General features: G+C 41.2%; 1 protein-coding gene and 1 long non-coding RNA gene across 7 annotated transcripts in view; one reads left to right on the top strand and one right to left on the bottom strand.

Annotated features, from left to right (window-relative positions):
* Positions 1-506: 506 nt before the first annotated feature.
* Positions 507-13,352, bottom strand: TPRKB (TP53RK binding protein). Of its 6 annotated transcripts, none has more exons than XM_040458514.1 (5): positions 13,220-13,352; positions 9,972-10,131; positions 8,495-8,617; positions 7,004-7,180; positions 507-797 (listed from the first exon to the last, which is right to left on the bottom strand). In XM_040458514.1, the coding sequence occupies exons 2-5, from the start codon at positions 10,110-10,112 to the stop codon at positions 678-680; spliced, it is 561 nt and encodes a 186-aa protein (XP_040314448.1). In that variant the 5' UTR covers positions 10,113-10,131; positions 13,220-13,352; the 3' UTR covers positions 507-677. The 6 variants fall into 6 exon arrangements, with proteins under 6 accessions (XP_040314448.1, XP_040314451.1, XP_040314447.1 ...); XM_040458517.1 differs by having other exon boundaries at positions 9,972-10,071; positions 13,220-13,345; XM_040458513.1 differs by lacking the exon at positions 13,220-13,352 and adding an exon at positions 13,064-13,213.
* The window catches only part of LOC121019253 (uncharacterized), a 27,943-nt gene continuing 23,503 nt past the window's right edge, over positions 13,310-17,749 (top strand). Inside the window, exon 1 of the long non-coding RNA XR_005785510.1 lies at positions 13,310-13,396. This is a non-coding gene — a long non-coding RNA (uncharacterized LOC121019253). The remainder of the gene's footprint in view (positions 13,397-17,749) is intronic.

The raw sequence follows: 17,749 nt of genomic DNA, 5'->3' as shown, positions 1-17,749 counted from the left end.
CCCCCCCCCCCCCCGCAGAGCTGAGTCTGGCCAAAGGAGAAGGTACCTATTTCCTACTTGCTCAAAGACATGACTCCCACTGAACTGTGCATCCAACGGGCAGCATCTGTATGAAAGGGGTGACTTGTTCTGTGTTCACCAGGAAGCCACGTGGGCTAGCAGAGGCCCTACAAGAGTAAGTGGTGACTTGGACCAGAGTGAGGCGATGGTGAGAACCAGCCCACCTGTAGGTGCATCTGGGGACAGGAACGGCAGGAGTTTGTAATGATCCAGATGGGAATGAGGATGAGGAAGGGGTCAGAGATGATAGTCACATTTCTGGCAAGAGCCTCTAGAGGATGCTGGAGAGAGAGGCTTGGAGAGAAAGATCATAACTGGGGCTGGTGTTACCATCCTGAGGCCTTCTGATCAGAAACCAAAGACGGGCAGGCTGGGATCCAGGCCCAGTGGATGGAGACTGCTGACGGTTCTGGGTCTTTGGCAGAAGGGTAGAGTTTAACGTGAAATCTGAGTGGTGAGCCATGCGTATTTGCTACATTTGTTTCATACATTTAATGTTTAAACATTTCAATGTTAAGTAACATTTGAACTAAGAATCAAAACGGGGGACAGAGAGCTCCAAAGTACAGTTGAGTTTTCCTACCAAGTCTGCTATTAACCAGTCAAAAACCTCATAGTCAAGCTGAAGGGTCAAAGGTCTGTGGTCTGTCCCCACATTCTCTTTCTCTGTATTCTCTCTGGTCCTCTGTAGCATCCTCAAAACCCAGTGACCTTGGTTTACATCCAGGCTTTTCATCCTCACAGCCATGAACAATGATCATGAGGATTTATTGACATGAAAAAAAAAAAAAAAGTCAAAATGTAACTCCAAGAAATAAAGGATTATAAAGCCGTAGGTTTTAACTCATTTTGGTGAAAATGTAACCTGAAAATAATGTACAGACACAAGCATGCAGAGAGAAAAGTCTGAGTGATCATACCAGATGCTGGCAGCATCTGTCTCTGGATGGAGGGCCTGTGGCTCATTCTCTGTGTAAAAGATGAAGCCTGGAGTGGGCTGAGGCTCCAGGCTCTTGCTTTCAGATGATGAAACAGAGGCTTGGGAATCTACCTGGCTCTGCCTCAGCTGGATCTGAGAGCCTAGAGGGACCTAAGATCATGAACTCCTAAAGGTAAGGCAGAGGTGCTTATTCTATTAGTTCATGTTTTAATTAACTTTTAGTGTATATAATTCAGTGGCATTTTGTACACACACTGTGTCGTACGGCCACCACTTCTGACTCCAAAGCCTTTTCATATCCCAAAAGGAATTCCCTTGCCCCTGTGCAGTCACTCTCTCCACCTGTTCTCTCCAGACCCTGGCAACAACTAACCTTTCTGGATGTTTCATTGAAATGAAATCATGTGATATGTGAACTTCTGTGTTCAGCTTCTTTTACTTTATGTCTTCAAGGTTCACCCATGGTGTAGCATGTATCAGTACATCATTGCTTTTCTCTGGCTGAATAATATTCCATGGGAGGGATAGACCACATTTGTTTATCCATTCATCCAGTGATGGACATTTGGGTTGTTTCCACCTTTTGGCTGTGGTGTATAGTGCTGTTAGGAACGTTTGGGTACAAGTTTTTGTTTGAGCACCTGTTTTCAGTTCTATTGGTTGTATACCCAGTAGTGGCATTTCTGGGTCATATGGTAATTTTATGTTTAACATTTTGAGGAACTGCCAACATGTTGTCCAAAGTGGCTGCACTGTTTTACTTTTCAACCAGTAGTGAGCCCTATTTTATTTTACTACTTGCCTCAGCAATACTGCCTGGTACATAAAGGGAAGAGATTGTTGTTATTCACTGAGAAATCAGATGCCTGACACTGTGACGACGCTATTTTCCTATGCTCTGCTATTTGATATTCATGACAACCAAGGACAAAGGTTGGTATTAATGTTCCCATTTTACAAATGGGAAACCAAGACCAGAAAAGCTGAGAGATGTCCTACCCGAGACCTCACAGAGTCACTGTTATTCCAAGAGTTGTGGATTGGAGAACATGTCACTAAAACCCCACACTTACATCTATGACACACACTCCCTACTACACCAGCGCAGCCCAGAAATGGGCCAGTGAGATGGATGATGGTAAATGAGTGGCATTACATTTTGGAAGTCTCAGGGAGAAGAGAAAATCAATTCAATTACATTTTAATTGAGTTGGCAGAATCTCCTCTAACCTCTCGTCGGGGCTCCCAGTAACCCAACATCAGGCCAATGCCCTGAACTTTTACTGAGAACTCATCACTTAAAGGAGATGAGTGAAAGAAAATAGTAGCAAATCATTTCAAGGGGAAAGAAGTAGGTAAGAGCATCCTTGGTAAGATGCTCAGAAATCCTAGGTCAGTGATTCCAGCTCTACAGAGATGTTCTGTAACCTTTCAATTCTCTGAGAAAGTGAGAAGGTCTCAGGCCCCAACACTCAAATTAGGGTAACTCCAGCAAATTTTATGCAGATGATGAAAGGGACTAACTCTGAAGGTGTGGGTGGGTAGAGGGGGATGAGAGATGGTGTGGGAGCCAGGTGTGTTATTGCCCAGAGGCCTGAAGCAAGGTGGGAGGGTGAGGTGACAGGAGCCTGACCCAGGAGTTGAAAGGTTCAGAGACAAAGCCAGTGCACCTGACCTTACAGGGAGGGGTCAGGTTAATAAATACTCTGGCCTCACTCTCTTCCCCTCTCCAATCTCAGCCTGGCCTCCCAGTGGCCAAACCCAAGCAGAAGCCAAGAGACCTCTTGCTGACATACAGGTCAGCCACCTGGAACACAGAGAAGAGGGGGTAAAGGTGAAGAGAGATCTGGAGGGGAACATGGGAGATCAGCGGCACAAAGGACTGTGAAAGCATCAATGACAGGCAAATTCGATGACTACAAACTGCTTATTCTAAGACTGGCCAAACTAGGTTATGCCTTCCTCATTATTGTGATGTGACTGCAGAGTGGCTGTCTTCAGCAAAGCCAAGAGCAGGGAAGTGGCTGCAACGGGGGGTGCAGAATGGCACCTTTCTGCTCTGAAGCCTTTAATGAGTTCAACTCCTCATCCCCAATAATTCCACTGTAGAGAAGCTATGTTAAAGAGAACCATGTACAAATGTTTATTTGCAAGTGAAGTGAAACATTGAAAGCAACGTAAGTGCATAAAAATAGAGGAAGTATGTATGTGATGTATTTCACATCAATAAAAAGAATGTGAGCACGATGGCAAGGGAGGGACAGTGGACTGAGGTGTTAGGATCTGGGGTCACATAGATTGGAGTTTTAATCCCAGGCAGGGGAAGAGAGGTCTTTGCAATGGAGATGTCTGGGGGAGCACCACCTTAACCGAGGGACCAATCTTTGTATCACCAATAATAGGGCCAACTGACATTGCCTCCTGATGATATGCAATGGCAAGGACACAAAATCTAAAATATTTAAGTTGACTTAAATCATGAACAAATCCAAACTGTGTGGAAAAAGACATCTAGGGTAGGTACTCTTAAAAAAATGTCAACATCATTCTTAACAAGATTGTTGTAGATTAGAGACTGAGATGACAGATAAACACTATAGGCTGAAGAAACATGTCTGCAACTCACTTTCAAATCTTGCAGCAAAAGTGTGTGTGTGTACACAAACCTGAGCTCAGGAGAGCACTAGCAAGCAAATGTAGCAAAATGTTAACAAATAGTGAATTCACATGAAAGGTACATGGACTTTCACTGTATTATTGTCAGTTGTTCTGTAGGTTAGAAATGGAGTTCAGAGACTAAATCTGTTTTCTTGCTGGTAACAAATCTCTTGGGATTGTAGTAAGGACTAAATGAGGTAGTGCATATACAATGCTAAGCACAGTGCACACGAGAAATGTTAGCTATGTACATATGTACTTTATTATTTATGATCATGATAGAAATCACTAAGTACTTCTACCTCCCTGCTTTCCAGCATGGGGCAAGATCACACTTCTCTGTTCCTTGTGAGGTTGGCAGGGCCACATAACTGGCTTTGGAGAATGAAACATGAGATAAGCAAACTGGGTTCCTGAGTCACTATCCTGACTGTTTACAGATTCACACAATCCGGCTATGTAGACTGAACAAGACACAAATTTTTGTCATGTGAAGCCAATGAGCTTTAGGGACTGTAATCAAAGCCTAACCTAACCCAGATATCCACAAAGCAAGGCCCTCAGGTCAAATCCTGTCCACCACTTGTTTTTGCCCATAAAGTTTCACTGAAACACAGCCGTACTCATCATTTATGGTCTGTGGATACCTTTGCACTATGATAGCAAGAGTTGAGTAGATACAGTGGAGACTTTATGGACTGCAAAGCCGAAAATATTTACTATCTGGCCCTTCACAGAAAAGTTTGCTCACCCCTGACCAAGCCTGTCTTGACTGCTACGATCAAAATATAAAGTGAAAAAAGAAAACCCAAAGCATTTATAAAACATGGCTTTATACTAGCTCTATGACCTTGAGCAAGTTACTTATTCTTTCTATAATCTTTTAGTTTCCTGGGTGTAAAATGGTGGTAATATTAAGTGTTTACTTTATAATATTATGATGAGTAAATTCTTGTATGTAAAATACTTGGAACCGGGAGGCTTGGAAGGGAAATACTAGATTAGCCAGAAGTAAGGGCAGGAATATGAGCTGATGAATATAAAATCACTAAGGCAAGAACCTAGTAAAAATCCAGTTATTCCAATTAAATAAAAATAAACCTGAATAGATACAGAAGACTAGACAGCAACAACAAATAATACCAACAGTGGTTATCTTTCAAGATATTAAGAGGACTAGGAATGGTTTGTTATACCATTCTGTGTTTTAAATTTTTCCATAATTGAACACGTTTTATTTTTTTTAATTTAAAAAAAAATTTTAACATTTATTTTTGAGAGAGAGAGACAGAGCATGAGCAGGGGAGGGGCAGAGAGAGAGGGAGACACAGAATCTGAAGCAGGCTCCAGACTCGGAGCTGTCAGCAGTCAGCACAGAACCTGACGTGGGGCTTGAACCCACAAACCGCAAGATCGTGACCTGAGCCAAAGTCAGACACTTAACCAACTGAGCCAACCAGGTGCCCCTGCTTTTTTCTTTTAATTTTTTAATGTTTATTTATTTTTAAGAGAGAGAGAGAGAGGCAGAGTGCAAATGGCGGAGGGGCAGAGACAGAGGGGTAGACAGAATTGGAAGCAGGCTCCAGGTCCTGAACTGTCAGCATACAGCTAGATGTGGGGCCCAAACCCACGAACTGCGAGATCATGACTTTAGCTGAAGTCAGACACTTAACCGACTGAGCCACTCAGGTTCCCTGAACATACACATTTTATAATCAAGAAAGAAAAATCAATGTTTTCTTATGAAAAATCTTAATATTTCTGTCATTTTACAGAACATCTTTTGTTGACATTCTACAAATGATACCATCCAACAATGTTCCAATACTTTCTTCTTGTGAAGACAGTTTATATATCTGTGAAAATAAAAGATGAATTATGACATGCTAATATATTCATGCACTACTAGTTTCTATTATACAAACATATATAAGTGAAATTATTTATCATTCAACTACTGGGATAATGACATGAAATCACAAATCACAAATGTGATTAAAATATGTAAAGTAGATGGCAATTCATCATTTATGTCAAAAGTTCCCTTTAAATTAGTTATGGTAATAACCCTCTACACATAGAAACTGAATCTGTACCAATTTTTTTTTTGAATCTGTACCAATTTTTATTTTTTTTAATTTTTTTAATTTTTTTTAATTTTTTTTTTCAACATTTATTTATTTTTGGGACAGAGAGAGACAGAGCATGAACGGGGGAGGGGCAGAGAGAGAGGGAGACACAGAATCGGAAACAGGCTCCAGGCTCTGAGCCATCAGCCCAGAGCCTGACGCGGGGCTCGAACTCACGGACCGCGAGATCGTGACCTGGCTGAAGTCGGACGCTTAACCGACTGCGCCACCCAGGCGCCCCAAATCTGTACCAATTTTTAAAGCATACGTCAAGATATTAAAGATCAAGCTTACACAGTATATTTGAAATGTAAAATAAATATAAAATGTATTCTGCACTTTTTTTTTTTTTCTTCAGAGAGACAGCACGAGCGACAAGCAGGGGAGTGGGAGAGAGAATCCCAAGCAGGCTCCATGCCCAGCACAGAACCCAATGCAGGGCTTGATCCCATGACCCTGGGATCATGACCTGAGCTGAAATCAAAAGTAGGGCACTCAACCAACTGAGCCACTAACGTGCCTCTGAAGTTATTTATTCTTTTTTTTTTTTTTTTAATGTTTGTTTATTTTTGAGAGAGACAGAGCAGAGTAGGGGCAGGGAGAGAGAGGGAGACACAGAATCCGAGGCAGGTTCCAGGCTCTGAACTGTCAGCACAGACCCTGACACAGGACTCAAACTCGGGAACCAGGAGAACATGACCTGAACCGAAGTCAGAAGCTGAATTGACTGAGCCACCTAGGCATCCCTGAAATTATTTATTCTTAATTAAAGAATGCTTTTATCAACTAAATTTTACATAAACCAGCATCTTTTTTTTTTAATTTTTTTTAATGTTTATTTATTTTTGAGACAGAGAGAGACAGAGCATGAACGGGGGAGGAACAGAGAGAGAGGGAGACACAGAATCCAAAGCAGGCTCCAGGCTCTGAGCTGTCAGCACAGAGCCTGATGCGGGGCTCGAACTCAACGAACTGCGAGATCATGACCTGAGCTGAAGTCAGATACTCAACCGACTGACTTCGGTCGCCACCCAGGCGCCCCTATAATCCAGCATCTTCTAATTCTTTGCATCTGTAACTATTTTTCAAGTAATTTTTAATTACATTAACCTTTCTTAAAGAAAAACAAAAACCAGAAGGATCAGTGATCAACAAGCAAACAACATCAGTATTATTCTTCATCTATTACACTTTGTAAAAATACAGATTTACAAACCTTTTTGACTTCTGTAATATTTGTTATGTCAGGTAGATTTTTCAGAGAAACTTGATGACCTTCTACCTGAGATATTAAGTCTTCTTGATTTATTTGTTTTTCTCCCTCTTCAATGTAAACAATTAGAATTGAAGTGTCATTTGCTGAGATACCAAATTTTTTCAGAGCTTCTGAAATCTAAGGAAAAGAACAACAACAAACAATAACCAGTAGCTTCTGTATCTGAAACATCCCCCCATGGGCCTCCTTTTTCCTTGGCCAGGTTCTTATTTTTCATATCCTAATGATTCTACCTACAGTGTTTCTCTTCAACAACCCTTCTGCCTCTAGAGTGCTCTCTGCTCAAAACTGCACCTTATTCCTGCGCAATCAAGCCTACTTCTTGGCGTTTCCTAACATCAACACTCCCTCCCTCTGGCCCCAAGTGACCCTCTAGCCACGCACACCCACCTTCTACCCAGACTGGACCATATGGGTGTCCACCATTTCATACATTTTTTCCTATGCTCAAACTTTGTCCTCAGCCTGGAGTGTCCTCATCCCTCAAGGTCCAACACTAATGTCACTAATGTCATCCTTTCTCCTTACAGGAGTTGCTTCTTTGCTGTTTCCATTGGTTTAAAGTATTATTCCCATTACGTCACTTATCTTAGTGCATTTGGATTTCTGTCTTGTTTACCTGCCTTCCTCAGGAACATGTTTCTCCTGCCCTAGAACTGTAACTGTAAGAGGGACAAGCCCAGCAGATGTTTACCGAAGTGAAGTTTCTCAAATTATTTCAAATGATGTCAAAGAAATTATAATCATCTGGTAATTTTTTCTCCAGGTACTAAGGAATTCTATTATCATGCATTCTATAAACTTTATAAAATTTCAAACATTATTTTAAACCATGCTACGGGTTTCCTAATTGTCCTTTGGATGATGTTAGTACCTGGTTGTGTTCTTAATAGTAGTAGTAATACTAAAACTTCATCAGCAAAATTTAAGTTATTTTTTTCATGTGCCACAGGTAGAATATCTTTAGCTCAATAACTTTGATTACTACCAGTATTTCAAACCACAAACTCTTCCTGAGCCCTGGGTATATGAGTGAGCCTGTGTTAAAGGCTGTTCCAAGTACCAGGCAGGCTTCTGGTATATGGAAAAGACATGGATTCTATCCTTAAGCAGTTATAGGGAGAGTAAAAGATGTGCATGGTAACACACAAATATCCATGCTTAATGTTTTGCCATTTAAATTTATATATCATTTAGAGGGATCTTCCTGACCCTATATGGTAAGAAGGACAGATAAAACTATCCTCATCTAATGTAGCTAACTTTTTCTTTACTCCTATGTGAAGTGACTCCAAAGCTTATTTGTCTAGGAAGAGGCAGTGCTAAACCTCAATCTTTCCAGAACACTCTTCACTATTACAGCCCAACACTGGGGAACACACATTAGCACAACACAATCAACATAAATAAAGTAAAATCCATATTAATTACATTGTTATTTGGGGAAAGGTTGAAAATAATTTCAGTTGATAGAGTTTTTGTCTTCATTTTTCCCAGTCTGTAGAGATGAACTGCTTTGTTTGAGGCCACAAGTATCTGAAATGGATCAACAATCTACCAAAGAGAACATAAAGAATCACACAAGGAGAATCTGGAGCACTTGGGAGACACATGCCTTCTCTCTTGGTAACTCCAATGTCAGGCTGTTTGACTTCATCACAGTTTCTATGGACTATATTTTCAAAATTGCTGGGTGTTCAGTAAATCATAGAATGTTAAAGCTGCAAGGAACTTAAATAGTAAAAATTTAAAAAAGAACATTGGGGGGCGCCTGGGTGGCTCAGTCAGTTATGCGTCCAACTTCAGCTCAGGTCATGATCTCGTGGTTTGTAAGGTCAAGCTCCGCATTGGGCTCTGTGCTGACAGCTCAGAGCCTGGAGCCTGCTTCAAATTCTGTGTCTCCCCCTCTTTCTACCCCTCCCATACTCATGCTCTGTCTCTCTCAATAATAAATAAATAAATATTTTTAAAAAATTTTTTTAAAGAACATTGAGCACTAATATGGGGAAAGGCCACAGTCTAAACATTTTACCTGTATTATTTTAATTCTTAAAACTACCCTATGAAATCAGTATTATTATTCACACAGTAGATGAGGAAGCCAAAGCAAAGAATGTTTGGGTTTGAATCCCAGCTGTCACTTCCTACTGAGGGACCTTGGGCAGATCCCTTAGTTTTATCTGTTGGATGCAGATAATCATAGTAGTTACTTCATAGGGTTGTTGTGAAGATTAAGTGAGTTAGTATACGGAAAGCACTTAGAACAATGGCAGGAACAGAGCAAGCATGGTACAAAGGTTGCCTACCACTTGTTCAAAGTCATAATAAATGCCAGAGCTGAGATTAAGTCCTAGTAACATGGTTCCACAGTGTGTGCTCTTAACCACTACGGATGCCTCCTGTGCAGAGATTTTTCTAGTTCAAATGAGTAAATGAAGCTCCAGGATTTGCCATTACATCAGAGTCAGAATACAACCTTTCATATCTCCTGGGAAGGGCCTAGCACTTTGGCTTCTATTCACTATTAAATTCAAGGTTGGCTCAATCTGACTCCACGGTTTAGACAAGAACTATTTATCCAAAGATGACAATTTTAGGCTAACCTGTAACATCAAAAAAAATTAACATATTATTGGAGTGCCTGGGTGGTTCAGTTGGTTTGGCCTCTGACTTCGGCTCAGGTCATGATCTCTTGGTTTGTGGGTTCGAGCCCCACAGTAGGCTCTGTGCTGACAGCTCGTAGCCTGGAACCTGCTTCAGATTCTGTGTCTCCCTCTTTCTCTGCCCCTCCCCCACTCATGCTCTGTCTCTCGGTCTCTCAAAAATAAGCATAAAAAAATTTTTTTTAATTAACGTATTCTTAAATGCCCCTTTTTGTTCTTACTCATTTGTTCTTACTTGTACTTACCACCTTAGGGTTTATTAATGCACCATCAATAGCACCTTCCATGGCCTTTTTTCTCAAGTCTCCAGCATTTTTTACATCTTTAAACAACAGAAGGGTCACCCTGCATTCGGGAAATAGGTCCAGCTGATGCGTTAACTGCATTTCACAGACAAGCACGATTCTAAAAGACCAAAAGACTTCATCTGTTTAAAAGCTAATGGTATAATTCAACTAATAAACATCCTCAGTAACAAATATAACAAGATGACAGAACTGTTACACTAGAAGAATCCATCCCAAAAGCACATTTGGCATCCCCATGAGATGTCTACCAACCCTGCTGAGTTGTTCCTAGCTTCCTTTACTGAAAGACCAAGGTTGCTGCCTGCTTCTCTGGTTGTGCAGGCAGGCAGGCTTTGGTGCATGGCTGAGGGGCAGCTTCTCTAACGGACAAGTAGGAGCAGAATGTCAGGAATTCTTTAGGCCACGGATTACTTATGGTGTTAACGAAACCTTACTCCAACTTAGCCTTTTTAGCTTTCTGATCTTCCCATTTTATGTATATTTTAGCAGAACCTAGACACAAATATTAAGAAAATTTTATTGAAGTACAACACTTGACTCAAAGATACTCATTTCACACATGACATTTAAGTAGAGAGGGGGTACAATTATTTTTAATGTTTTATTTATTTTTGAGAGAGAGCGTGAGCATAAGTGGGGGAGGGGCAGAGAGAGAGGGAGTCACAATCTGAAGTGGGCTCCAGGCTCAGATCGGTCAGCTTACAGTCTGATGTGGGGCTCAAACCCTCGAACCATGAGATCATGACTTGAGGCAAAGTTGGATGCTTAACCAACTGAGCCACCCAGGTGCCCCAGGAGGGGGTACAATTATTAAAAAATCAATACAGGCCTTTTCTTAGACATAAGTTTAATAAGGAAAGGACAAAGACATAAAAGAAACATAAAGGACAACTTGACTAACTAGAAAGACAACCATATTCTTGAACTGAGAATCTAAGTATTGCAAAAATGTGATCTTTAAAACAATTTCAAAGTGTTAGTAAGTTATTTGGGGGTGGCAATTTGGTAAGTTCATGTTATCCTTTTACTTGGTAGTTTCCATTTCTAGGACTCTTTTCAAGGAATAATTAAAAACCTGAAAATTTACATAATAAGATGCTCCTCTCATCATCCTAATAGCAAAAAATTGAAAACAAACTAGCAAATAACAGATTTGTTGCAACTAAACAAGCATTAAAAACTGTCATCTTGGAGACCAGTTAATTTGTGTGAAATAGCAATAAATAACATTAAGTAAAAACATCTGATTGAAAAACAAAACACAGGAGCACCTGAGTGGCTCAGTCAGTTAAACATCTGACTTCAGTTCAGGTCATGATCTTACAGTTCCTAAGTTCAAGCCCCACATCAGGCTCCTGCCTGGCAGTATGGAGCCTGCCTGGCAGTATGGAGCCTGCTTGGGATTCTCTCTCTCCCTCTCTCTCTGCCTCTCCCCCACTGGCATGCATACTCTATCTCAAAATAAATTGTAAAAAATACATTAAAAAAAAGACAAAACATAAAATGTGGCATAAACTGTGGGCTTTTCAAAAAGGAGCATAAAAAATATTGAAAGGAAGATACACCAAAAAGTTATCTCAGACTTGGTGGAATTACATCTGACTTTTTGTTAGGATAAAAAATATATGTGTGAATAATATCCTGGCACACAGCAGTTCAATCTTTATTGTCATAGTAACATCCAATGGGGAAAAAAAATGATACAGAAAAATATAATGAATACATTCCCAATTACACAAAAAGGTGCACACAGAAAACAAAAAGATGAAACACACCAAAATATGGCCATCTTGGGTGGCAGGATTATTGGTAACGTTTATCATCTTCTATAAAAAAAAAAATTGCACTGAATTTTCTACAGTAAGCACACAAAATAAGAGTACAGATAATCAGCAAGGAAAAAAACTTTCCATTATGTTTTTATACTAGGGGAAAAAAGGTCTCCTTGATGAGGTTTTGGGGTGATAGTGGGGTTCACAGCTGATGGTCAATAAAGAATTCATGAAGATGTCTTTGGTACAAAAGTGATTTTATTAAAGCATGGGAACAGGAATCCAGGGCAGAAACAGCTGCACAGGGGTTGTGCAGAGTGGCTTGTTACATACTATGAGTTTAGGGGAGGTAAAGTCAGAAGGGAAGTTTCCAGAGACTTTCTTATGCTAAAGACTCACAGATTACGGGAGGCCTAGCTATTGTCACACTAAGTTGTTGTTGTTGTTGTTGTTGTTGTTTTTCCCCTCTAGCAAATCATTAACATTAAGACAGCAGGGAGTTCCGGGACTTTAGGCTATTGATGGGATTACGTTTCTTTTGTAAACTGGTAGAGACTCATCAATTTAACCATTTGTTTTCTGTCCTTTCCTTTGTTCTTGGGTAGACAGGGGTGTCCATAGAATGTCACACAGATCCCACTGGGGTGGGGGTGTGCTAGCTTATATTTTGCCCTCATCCCGCCTTATGGTCTCTTATCAGCCTAGCAAAAGTCAAAACATAATTCCCTCACTTGGGCCAGAAACTTAGAATCATCGTCGCCCTCAATCACAACAAATCCAGTCATACTCCTAGCTCCCATAGTTACTCTCTAGTCTTGACGACTTTACCTCTTAAGTACCATTTTGACCCGTCCACTTCTCCCCAATACCCACTGCCCCCAGCCCAGGCCGCATGTCTCAACTACAGCTGTGGCCTCCTAGGGGTGGTGGCCTCGCAGTTCCAGCCCTCCTTCCATCCAACTTCCACCTGGCAGTAAGGGCGATCCTTTCAAAACGTAAACCATTATCTCGTCCTTCCGCCGCTCTTGTGGTAAAGCTCTCACTTAATGGCAGGGAGTTTCAAACCCTCCAGTCGCAGCCCTCTCCCCTGGTGCTGCTGCCAGCGCACCTGTCTCCGAACCGCGGTCTTTCCGCTACAGCCCAGTGGCCTCCCCAGTTTCAAATGCCCAGGCTCGCTCCCCAACTCTGCCCCTCCGACAGGTACAGCCCCTTACTTCTTCCTCCCTCCCTTCAACTCCGTTTAAAAAGTCCATTTACCAGGGTCCCAGGCCCTCTTACACGTGCTCCTCAGCCCTTTTCATCGGTTTGATGAATCCTCATTCAGCTGTGTAGCACTCCGAGAGCATGAGCTTGTCACTGCCGTACTGAGCCCCCGGGGCTGGCCCTCCGCCCGCCCTGCCAGAGAGGACTCACCTGCGCACTCTCGGTCCTCCGGGAAGGCCTTCCCCTCGGAAACAAACCCCTCACTTTCCGGAAGCTGGGCCGCAACCGCGCAAGTCCCTCCCGAGAAGCTCCTTCCTCAGCTTGAGAGACGCCGGCGGACGCAAATGGGAGCCAGGGCCCCATCTGTCACTTCCGGCTATGGGGACGGTAAGGATCCGGGGACCGGACGCTGAGGTTTCAGGGCGCGACTCAGCCTTTCTCCAACGCGTTTGGCGTTGGAGGAGACATCGGTTTCTTCTTGTGCAAAGAACAGTGTTGGCCAGGATGAACTCCACATTCATCTCAGCTACATTTCTTTTCGGGGACGGACGGAACTTGTTTCCTTCTTGCAACGGTGCGGTCATTTAGGAAAGCTCTGGAGTGGACCGCGATTTGCTTCGGGTACTTAAGAGGTGACAGTACGTTGATGAAATCAACCTCTTCCTGCTTCTGGCAGGCTCAGAAATTTGTCATCTCTAAGTGTATCAGCCTCCAAGAAAGGAGGTAATCCCCTAAACAGGCTGCAGATAATTATTTCCCATGTTTTTTGTGGTTCCGGTTCATCTTGGTCCATACTTTTCTTTACACAGGAAAACAGGTAAATTTACACAAGTAAATAACAAATATACCGGTCGGGTGGATATGTGCTATGGAGAAAAAATAAAGGAAAGGGAGGAATGCCTGGCCGAGGGTATTGCTATTTCAAATAGGATGGTTAAGAGCTCACCAGAAAGGGCCCTTTGAACAGTAACTGGAGGAGGTCTGTGTAACTGGGAGAACAGCATTCCAGACAATAAAGAGAGTTCAAAGGCTCTGAGACACATATGGCCTTCCCCCATTTAAGGGATAGTAAAGAGAAGCATGGGCTTGAACACAATGGGAATATATAGGTGTAAAAGATATTAAATTTTTTTAATGTTTATTTTTGAGAGAGAGCATGAGCTGGGGGGTGGCGTGGGGCAGAGAGAGAGGGAGACACAATCCAAAGCAGGCTCCAGGCTTTGAGGTAGAGAGGCTTCAGGCAGAGAGCTCGTGGTGGAGCTCAAACCAACCCTGAGATCATGACCTGAGCTGAAGTTAGACTTAACCAACTGAGCCACCCAACTGCCCTCTAAAAGATATTCTGACAAAAGACTGGTATCCAGAGTACATAAAGAACACCTACAACTCAGTAAGAGAAAACAACCTAATTAAGAATGGGTGACAAATTTGAACACTTTATAAAGGATCTGTGATTCAGGCCAGTAAACACATGAAAAGATGCTCAACATCATTAGTCATCAGAGTAATGCAAATTTAAAACATAATGAGTGGGGCGCCTGGGTGGCGCAGTCGGTTAAGCGCCCGACTTCAGCCAGGTCATGATCTCGCGGTCCGTGAGTTCGAGCCCCGCGTCGGGCTCTGGGCTGATGGCTCAGAGCCTGGAGCCTGTTTCCAATTCTGTGTCTCCCTCTCTCTCTGCCCCTCCCCTGTTCATGCTCTGTCTCTCTCTGTCCCAAAAATAAATAAACGTTGAAAAAAAAAATTAAAACAAACAAACAAAAAAAAACCATAATGAGCTACTACTACACACCCACACAACTAAAATTTAGAAGACTGATAGTATAAGTGTTGTCAAACATAATTGGTATCCTCATATATTGCTGATCTGAATTTTATAAAATAGTATAACCACTTTAGAAAAGAGTGTGGTAGTTTCTTAAATAATTAAATGTATATTTACTTTGCATTTCATTCCTTTGCATTTTCCAGGAGAAAGGAAAACACGTACCTAACAAAGTTTAATACGTGAATGTTCATAGCAACTTTACTCTTTTTTTTTTTTAATGTTTATTTTTAAGAGAGAAAGAGTGCAAGCAGGGGAGGGGCAAAGAGAGAGAGACACAGAATCTGAAGTAGGCTCCAGGCTCTGCTGACAGTACAGAGCCAGATGTGGGACTCAAACCCACAAACCATGAGATCATGACCTGAGCCGAAGTTGGATGCTTAACAGACTGTGCCACCCAGGTGATCTGCAACTTTACTCTTAATAGCAAAAAACTGGAAACAGCCCAATGCCCAAGAACAGATCAGTGGACAAACTGGTAAATTCATACAATGAAATAGTAACAAAAAGGAATAAATTACTGATACTTGCAACAATATTTGCAACATGGATGAATCTAAAAACCTCTGAAAAAAAAAAGCAAGAAACTAGAATATAATATATTACTGAATGATCCCTTTTCTACAAAACTAGGAATTGCAAACTTATTCTAGACTGACTGGAAAGCAAAATAGTGGTTGTTGGGAATGGAGGAGTGGGAGACCTGGATGGACTGGAAAGGACGCCAAGGGAATCTTTGCTGTGAAGCCTGTCGATGTTCTGTTTCTTCATGTAGTGGTAGTTATAAGGGGAGTATGACTTTGTCAAAATTCATCAAACTATGCACTTAGAAAATACATTTTATGGACAATAAATTATGCATTATGCCTCAATAAAGTTGATTAAAAATAGACATTTAAAGAAAAGTTGCTCCGTTTATAGCAGCTTATTTATAACCACCTAAAGCTGGAAACAACTCAAATGTTCATCAGGTGAATGGATAAACAAATCATATATCCATACAATGGATTACAACTTGGCAATAAAAGGGAACCAACTTGTGCCATAACAATAACATGGATGGATCTCAAAATAATCATGCTGAATAAAAAAAGTCAGACATAAAAATAGTACATACTGTATGATTCCACTTACATAAAACTACAGTGATAGAAAGCAGATCAGTGGTTGCTTGGATAGGGGGCTTTTCCATCAAAGGAAAAAGGAAATTACAAAGCAGCACAAGGAAACTTTGGGGTAATAGATATGTTCTATATTAATTGTGGAAAGGGTTTCATGATTATATACATATCAAAAGTATCAAATTGTACACTTTAAATACTAAGTGCTCGTAGGGATGTGAGCAACTGGAACTCCTATACCCTGCTGATGGGGATGTAAAATAGTACAGCCATTCTGAAAAAAATTGGCAGTTTCTTCTAAAATTAAACACACGCTGACCTCATAGCAGCAGTCTCCCTCCAAGGGAAATAAATGCAGATGTTCACACAAAAACCTCTATACAAATGTTTATAGCAACTTTGTTCAAAAGTCAAAAACTGGAAGTCTATCAACTGGTAGATGGATAAACAAACTGTGGTATATCCATACAATAAAAAACTAACTCAGCAACAAAAAGGGAATCAACTATCAACCCCCTCGATGACATGGATGGATCTCAAAGGCGTCATGCTATTTGAAAGAAATCACATCCAAAAGGCTACATGCTGTTTGATTTCACTTACATGACATTCTAAAAAAAGGCAAAAAATACAGAGACAAAACAAATCAGCCGTTGTCAGGGCCTGGGGTTGGTGGGAGAAGTTAATTACAAAATGATATGAGGGAAGTTTTGGGCGTGATGGCAAGGTTCTCAACTGTGGTAGTAGTTATAAAACAGTATATTTGTAGAAACTCATAGAACTGTACATGAAAAAAGGATGAATTTTACTGTTAAGTCATCTCAGAGATAAAGATGATCCCTTTACTACAGTTGCAGAGGAAGAGATCACTATGTATCATGAAATTAGTTCAAAAGATCTAATTTGGTGTTGGTTAAACTTTCACAAGATTATCAACCTTGTTCTCTGCAGTATATAAATATGCATATCTGTATATCTTGTATAAATAGGTATATCTGTTTCCATCTGATAAAATGATTCTAATCTTGGAAGTGTTATGTGAATAAATGGGTTTTGAAGACACCAAGACTTCAAAAACTATTCCCAAGGCATGTGAAAATTACCTCCAAAATGAATGCCTACCTCTAAGTCGGTAGACTATCCTTGCTAAATTGTTAACTTGAATATAATTGACATTTCTATATTCCTAAAGATAGGATCTCAATGTCACATCAGTGGAATAGCTCTGGTACTTCCCATTCTCACATGTATGGTTGAACAATGGTTAAAAACTGTGACTGCCACGGAGCCTGGGTGGCTCAGTGGGTTAAGCATCCAACTTCGGCTCAGGTCGTGACCTCACAGTTTGTGGGTTCGAATCCTGCATCAGGCTCTGTGTTGACAGCTCAGAGCCTAGAGCTTCCTCCTCTGCTCCTCCCCCACTTGCACGCTCTTCTCTCTCTCAAAAATGAATAAATGTTAAAAAAAAAAAATTAAAAACTACAGAAACTGTGACTGCCAAATTTATTAACAAATGCTTGAGTATCTTACCTAGGTCCTCTGGAAAGCAAAACCTGAGGCAAGGATTAAAGTGCTGATGTTTTATGTGGGATATGTGCGAACAGACTGTTAGGAAAAAAGGGAAGTGAAGCAAGGAAAGAGGCAAAGCAATGTGAGGTAATGGACTGCCTTATAGGCAGGCTTCACGGTGAGCCAGGAAGACACACAGATTGTTGCCATATGTGTTCACTCCATGGGCTAGACTTCTCCGGAAGGCTTGAAAGGAAAACTTTTCCTGACGGTAGTCCACAGAGG

This window comes from Herpailurus yagouaroundi, unplaced genomic scaffold, assembly GCF_014898765.1.
Source record: "Herpailurus yagouaroundi ecotype Mexico unplaced genomic scaffold, PumYag 221, whole genome shotgun sequence".
Classification (NCBI taxonomy): domain Eukaryota; kingdom Metazoa; phylum Chordata; class Mammalia; order Carnivora; family Felidae; genus Herpailurus; species Herpailurus yagouaroundi.
The sequence above is the reverse complement of the archived record's forward strand: the minus strand, read 5'-3'. Positions and strand labels throughout refer to the sequence as shown.